This window comes from Citrus clementina, unplaced genomic scaffold (assembly GCF_000493195.1).
Source record: "Citrus clementina cultivar Clemenules unplaced genomic scaffold, Citrus_clementina_v1.0 scaffold_9, whole genome shotgun sequence".
Classification (NCBI taxonomy): domain Eukaryota; kingdom Viridiplantae; phylum Streptophyta; class Magnoliopsida; order Sapindales; family Rutaceae; genus Citrus; species Citrus x clementina.
In genome coordinates, this window is record NW_006261964.1 from 12179137 (window position 1) to 12186166 (window position 7030).

The following is a 7030-nucleotide window of genomic DNA, read 5'->3' on the forward strand; positions in this document are numbered from 1 at the left end:
GAGACAGGGAAAGAAGGGTTATAAGACCACCTAAGAGATATGCACATGCAGACCTAATTGCATTTGCACTAACAGCAACACACGAACTTGACTCAGATGAACCAAAAACATACTCAGAAGCTGTAAGAGAAAATGAATCAAAAAAATGGAAGGTTGCTATGGATGAGGAGATGCAGTCACTGTTCAAGAATCACACTTGGACTTTAATTGAAAAACCACCAAACAAGAAGGTAGTTGGCTGTAAGTGGGTTTACAAGGTTAAAGAAGGTGTACCAGAAGTTGAGCCAAAAAGATACAAAGCCAGGCTTGTAGCCAAAAGGCTTTACTCAAAAGGAAGGTGTAGATTATACAGAAATCTTCTCTCCTGTAGTAAGGCATACCTCCTTAAGGATCTTGCTAGCACTTGTAACAGTAAATAACATGCATCTTGAGCAGATGGATGTTAAAACTGCTTTTCTTCATGGTGAGTTAAATGAAATGATAGTGATGAAACAACCAGAAGGATATGTAGATCCTAGAAGACCTGATCATGTGTGTCATCTCAGAAAATCCTTATATGGGCTTAAGCAATCCTCAAGACAATGGTATTTAAGGTTTGACAGGTTTATACTTGAAAACAGTTTTCAGAGGTGTCCCTTTAATTGCTGTGTGTATCATAAGGGTGTGGGAGATGACAGTGAAATTTATTTGTTGCTATATGTTGATGACATGCTGATAGCATGTAAACATATGGATCAAATAAATAAGCTAAAACAGCAGTTGGGGGGTTCATTTGATATGAAGGATCTTGGTGAGGCTAAGAAGATCCTTGGTGTTGAGTTGATTAGAAATAGAAGGAATGGCACCCTGATTCTATTACAACAAAACTACATTAGAAAAGTCCTTGAAAGGTTTGAAATGGGAAAAGCCAAGCCAGTTCAGACTCCACTACTAGCTCATTTCAGATTGTCATCACAACAGTGTCCAAAAACTGATGTTGAAAGATCTAAAGCTAGCTCAATTCCATATTCAAGTGCAATAGGGTGTTTGATGTATGCAATGGTTCTGACCAGACCTAATTTGTCCTATGCAGTGAGTGTAGTAAGCAGATATATGGCAAATCCAAGGAAAGAACATTGGAAGGCTGTGATATGGATTCTGTGGTATCTTAATGGTACCATAAACTATGGTTTAATATATGGAATTGATGGAAGGAATGAAGTCAATATAAAAGGCTTTGTGGATTCTGACTATGCTGGAGACCTTGATAAGAGGAGGTCATTGACTGGATATCTGTTCAGACTGAGTGGGTGCACTATAAGTTGGAAAGCTTCTTTGCAGAATGTTGTTAATTTGTCAACAACTGAAGCCGAGTACACTGCTGCAGCAGATGCAATAAAAGAAGCTATTTGGCTTAAAGGAATTGTGACTGACTTGGGGTATGAACAGAGGCAAATAACAGTTCATTGTGAGACTCAGAGTGCTATCTGTTTAGTCAAAAATCAGATACACCATGAGAACACTAAACACATTGACATCAAGCTTCATTTTGTCAGGCTGGAAGTGTCAAAAGGAGTGGTAAAAATGGTGAAATTACACACTGATGACAATATTACAGACATGTTAACCAAAGCTTTACCTGGTGCCAAGTTTGAGTTCTATGTGAACTCAACTGGTGTCTGCAGGATCTAAGCTGCAGAGGATATGGTGATGGAGAAAAAGATGAGTAGCATATTTGGTTCAAGGTGGAGAATGTTGAGAAGTGAACTACAAATCTAAATTTGTAGTTGAATATCAGTCTTGAGTTTCAGGACTGGATGATATGTCGGTTATGTGACACAAGTGTGCCGTATGACAAGCCTAGGGAATCAGCCAAATGAATAAGTTAAGCACATGATATTGCACATGCTTTACTTATCCTAAACGACTGGAGAATGCTGTGTTTTGAGTGAATTTTCTACACGTGTATTAAAGCCAGTTTGAACGGCTGTTAATACTGTTAAGATCAGCCGGAAATTTCTGGGTTTGTTACCAACAAATCCAGGCCTGGTGAACTGGTTTCTGGGGGTTGTTTCTAGAGCAATTCAGGCGTGTATATAAGTCGTCCTCATTTCATTGTTGTATTATCTAAGCGTGTGATAATTTTCTCAAGCATCTTGTATCTTGTAAACACTAAATCAGTAAAAGCTCTTTCTCTCTTTCATAATGGATGTAGGTCACTTGGTGGCTGAACCACTTAACCCTTTTGTGTTGGTGTGAGATTGCTTCTCTGTTTTCTTTTGTTTGATATCTGTTGCTTTCAATAAGTAGTTCCACGTAGCATTGGTTGATATTAATTAGTTCTTTGATTAAGGCTAAGTCGAGTAGATCTTGGGGGATTGAGATTGGTTATTTATTGGTCTTGGTCCCACAGAATTGTCACAAGCATTACAAAGGAAATATCAAGATATTGTGAATTCCATGAAATTAGTTAGCATTTGCAAACTAGGTCTATAGAGGATGAGGGAACATGGATGGAATTCTTTGCTTAGCCAAGTTTCTTCATTTTGTGAGAAGCATTTTATTAGTGTTCCTGTCATGGAAAATATGTTTCTAACTCTTGGAAGATCAAGGCGTAGAGCGCAAGAGATCACAAATATGCATCATTATCGCATTGACTGATTGACCCAATTATTAGTTTTTCACTTATTGTGTCGATTAATGCGTTCATTATTTTTAAATTATTTTAATACTCTCCAAATATATTTTATGTTAAATTAATTCATAATTTGTGTTAATTTTTATCTTTTAAATATTTTTCAGGAATAAAAATGAAATTGGAATTGAAAGCGGGAACAAAGAAGAACTACTGGAACAAAAATGGAAGAGATGTAATACTAAATAATAAATAAAATAAAATAAAAAAAGAAAAAAAAAGAACAAAAGAACAAAAACATGTTGGTGATGGTCAAGAGGCCATCACGCCTCCTGACCATCACACAATTCAATATATATATATATATAATATAAAAATAAAATAAAATATCAATATTAATAAAATAAAAGAAAAGAAGACGATTCCCTTGCCTATTATAGGCAAGGGGATGCAAGCGAGAGAGGGGGAAGCTGGAGCTGATTTTTCAAAAGCCGAGAGAACTAATTTGAGAGCTGAAGCCGAGATTGAAAATTTTCTTTCTTTCTTTCTTTCTTTTCTTTTCTTATTTCCGTTTGTATCAATTTTTTTGGTAATATATTTCAAAAAGTTATCAAATAAAAAGAGTGTTGTGTTTTCTTTCAATATGAGTAGCTAATTTTATTAAGCTGAGGTGAAGGGTGAAGCTCAATGTTTTAAACTATTAATTATTATTATTATTTTCTCAAATGAGTTTTTTTTAAGTTTATTTAATTCTTTTCTAATTATTTTTATGTCATGTTAATTTATAAATCTCACTGGATTTTATGGTATTTTGACATAATGTCGACACATTAACATAATGTGGCACATTAGGTACTTTATTCTATATTTATCCACACACATAGAATTAAATGATATAATAATTAATTGGTAAAAGTGAGGCAAAATATAAATGAGAGAATATTAAAATTATAGTTTGAATACAAAGAGTGGATCCTAAACTTTAACTTATTTTTAAATCAATTTCAAATAATTTATTTGCCTCGCAATTAATTTTCTTAGTTTTACTAGATTTAAAACTCCTTGTGGTTCGCCCCTGTCTCACCGGGTTATATTATAACTAGACACTCTTATACTTGAGAGTATTCCACTTTTGAGTCGTGTCAAGTTTTTGGCGCCGTTGCCGAGGAGTTTTTCAAATTTGGTATTAGTTTGTCTTTACTTTATTTTTATTTTTTTTATTTTTTTTATTTTGTCGTTACCATCTTTACGTGATTCTATTTTATTCTCTTTTTGTAAAACTTCAGTTAGCACCCCTCTTCTTTTCAAATCTTAACATTATCCATAAAATTTGTGAGAACCTTCATCTTAGCCCAGAAACCTTTGCAAATCAGTCCCCAAATCAAATTTATTTCTTTAAATTTCTGCAATTTACTTTCCGCATTTATTTTAAATGGTCAGTTCTACCGTCTGACTGTTATTTAAATTCTGTCGGTTCTACCACCTAGCATTTTAATATCACTTTGCTAATTTATTTATATGGTCGGTTCTATCGCCTATCATTTTAATTTCAGTTTATTTATTCTTGTACATTAATTTATTTAATTTTATGTTTTATTATATGGTTGGTTTTAAAATACTACCTAAATTGTTTATTTTAATTTCTTTGTTTATGGCTGGTTTCACCGCCTAAGTTATTTATTTTATTTATTTTCAGTTTGTTTATTTTTATTTCGTATTTTTGCTTATATAATTTTCAGTTTGTTTTTATTTCTGCAATTTCATTTAGTGTTTTATGCATCATTAATTTCTTTAGCACGCATCATTAGCATTGCATGTGTCATTAGCCTGTTTAGATTAGCAAGAGATGGTGTCACATTTAAAGTTAATGGTCAAAGATTGAAACCATATCTAGAATACCAACCACGTAAAGCAGATTCCGAAATCAATTTGAGTGACCCACCAAAATTTTGATCAATCCTTTTCATTTTAACATTTTTTGAATTTGATTTACTATTACTTTATCGTTTGAATTATTTGTTTTTTTTTCTTTTTTTCCTTTTCCCTATGTCTTGAATGGAGTGCATTGCATTGTTTTAATTGTGTGTTGTTTGACAATTGTGATTTAGCTCACCAAATTTATATACTTGTCATGAGTACCTCCACGAGAAATTTTGCTTTTCGATCATCTTAAAATGCTTTTTCATGTAAAATTTCACCTGAGGAAATTGCTCCGATTTTGTAAATTACATCCCATTTGGGATCTGTAACCACCAGAGTTCGTATCTCACGTGAAAGATCTAGAAAGATAACTCAAGGAAATAGAGGATGATATTTATAATCTGCAATTAGAACTGGATTTAATAAAAGGACGAAGGTGAGCTATATTCCTTGTGTGTTTTTTTTATTTTGTTGTTCTTTTTCACTTTTGATTTGATTTTGCAAATTTGATTCATTTTGTTTTGATTCACTCATTTTGCAGATTTGATTCATTTTGTTTTGATTCACTCTCCCATATAAATGGCAGATAACGGTACTCCGTGACTTTTTAAGTCGGTATTCTCAGTTTCCCACAATAACTGAAACCTCAATGTCCAGCATGGAAGAAATAAAACAAAATTTACATCAACATTTTCCTTCTCTCCCTCAAAATGCTCTTAAGAAGATTTACAAAGCTCGTTGTGAATGACTGTGTTTGTTAATGATCAATGGGATTCCTGCTGACATTCGCTAATTAATCGAAGCAAAGGTCCGATTGGCAGGTGAGTTTTCTAATCCATTCATTTCCTATATGCCTGGTTTTGGTAAAAGTACATTTGCTAAGAAAAGAAGAGCTAAGCGATTTGGCTCTGAATGTTCTCACTGTGTAAGACTTGCTTGCAAAAATCCACGTTGTAAAGCTTTAGGAATGGTTTCTGTAAATCGTGAAGATAAAATCAAATTTGTTAAGGACGGCATGAGTAAAGAATCGTTGGATGATATCTTACGATCTCTTGAGACGCATCCGAGCGGATATGTTCAACGTGAAATTCAAAATTTGTGGAAGCTGTTCCAAAAGGAAAGTGCACAGTTTAGTCTTGGGAATCTGACTCTAAAAGACACTGTTTGCCAGTTTATAAGAAAACTGGATGGGAAGCCTATCTTTGACCCATAGAGGGCGTTCAAGCCGTTACTGGACGTAAAACCAGAGGAAGATGTGAGCCATAATCACAACTACCAATAAATATCCTTTTATTTTACTTTATTTTATCTTTTGCATTATTATTATTATTGTGTTTTTTTCTTTATTTTATCTAATCACTATTTGCTTTTTCTTTTCACTGTTTACCTTTGAATTATTAAGCTAAAAACTTCACGCGTCATTTGACAAACACACCACCCCATTTACAGATGTATATTATTATGTCCGTCACCAAGATCTTTAAATAAGAACTTCTTTTCAAGCACTCACAAATTGTTTCTTTTTAGAATTGTTCTAATGGCAGCAACTTCAAGCAGTCAACTTAACAACATTTGTGTACTTTCTGGATTTCGGTGTGGAAAGTATAAGGAGTTCATTCAGGCATTCGTAGATCTTGGTCGCACTATAGCAAAGAGAAAACTACATCTTGTATATGGAGGAGGTGTCCGAGGGTTATCAAAGCTTGTCTCTGAAGCTGCTTTCGTTCGAGCAAGCCAAGTGCTAGGCATCATTCCAAAAGCCTTAAAACCTTTAGGATGTCTACTAGACCCACCAACTGGAGAAGAGTTAGTTGTCTCAGGTATGCAAGAAAGAATATCTGAAATGTTGAATCATGCTGACGCTTTTATTTTCTTGCCAGGAGACCTTGCAACTTTGGAGGCGTTAATTACATTTGCTTCTTGGGCCCATTTGAATATCCATAAAAAACTCATCGGTTTGTTAAATGTTAATAATTTTTATGATGGCTTAATAACATTTCTTAATCATGCAATAAAAATTATTTCATTCCATCCTCAGCGAAAAAACTCTTCATTTGTGCTTCTACTGCTAATGAGTTACTTGATCTTTTGCAAGCTTGCAAACTAGAGCCAGATCCCATGACTTTGGCGTTGGATTGGGCAACTACTGACGATGGCAGTAACTCTCGTAAAAAGTGTAAATTAGATTTAACTCTCTGTCTGTAAATATTTCCAACAGCGGCCATGTGATATCTTCTAAACTCTACTCCTTTATTTAGACATTGAGGACAATGTCTCCTTCAGGTTGAGGGGAGGGAATAATTGATAATTGTGGAATGTCTCAGTCATAGTGATGTTTTTACTAATTTTTGTTGTAAAGACTAACTTTGGATAACAATTTGAGTCGAAGATGGCAGAATATAGAATATATAGTGTCTCTAGAAACGCATCTTCTTAATTTTTGTGTTTTCTTCTAAAAAACAATGTTGCTAACTTTTTGTTTTTAATCTTTTTCTC

At 33.9% G+C, this 7030-nt stretch overlaps 1 protein-coding gene across 1 annotated transcript; it reads left to right on the top strand.

Annotated features, from left to right (window-relative positions):
* The first annotated feature begins 6071 nt into the window (after window positions 1–6071).
* LOC112099224 (cytokinin riboside 5'-monophosphate phosphoribohydrolase LOG8-like) lies at window positions 6072–6739 on the top strand. Its single transcript, XM_024186397.1, has 3 exons — window positions 6072–6354; window positions 6415–6489; window positions 6573–6739. Exons 1-3 carry the CDS (start codon window positions 6072–6074, stop codon window positions 6737–6739), a joined length of 525 nt encoding a protein of 174 aa, XP_024042165.1.
* Window positions 6740–7030: the final 291 nt, after the last annotated feature.

Excerpts from the sequence above, each read along its gene's own strand:
- LOC112099224 (XM_024186397.1), top strand. The coding sequence starts at position 6,072 with ATGGCAGCAACTTCAAGCAGTCAACTTAACAACATTTGTGTACTTTCT. Across the intron at positions 6,355-6,414 it reads AGAAGAGTTAGTTGTCTCAG|GAGACCTTGCAACTTTGGAG; the intron begins GTATGCAAGAAA and ends TTTTCTTGCCAG. Across the intron at positions 6,490-6,572 it reads TATCCATAAAAAACTCATCG|CGAAAAAACTCTTCATTTGT; the intron begins GTTTGTTAAATG and ends TTCCATCCTCAG.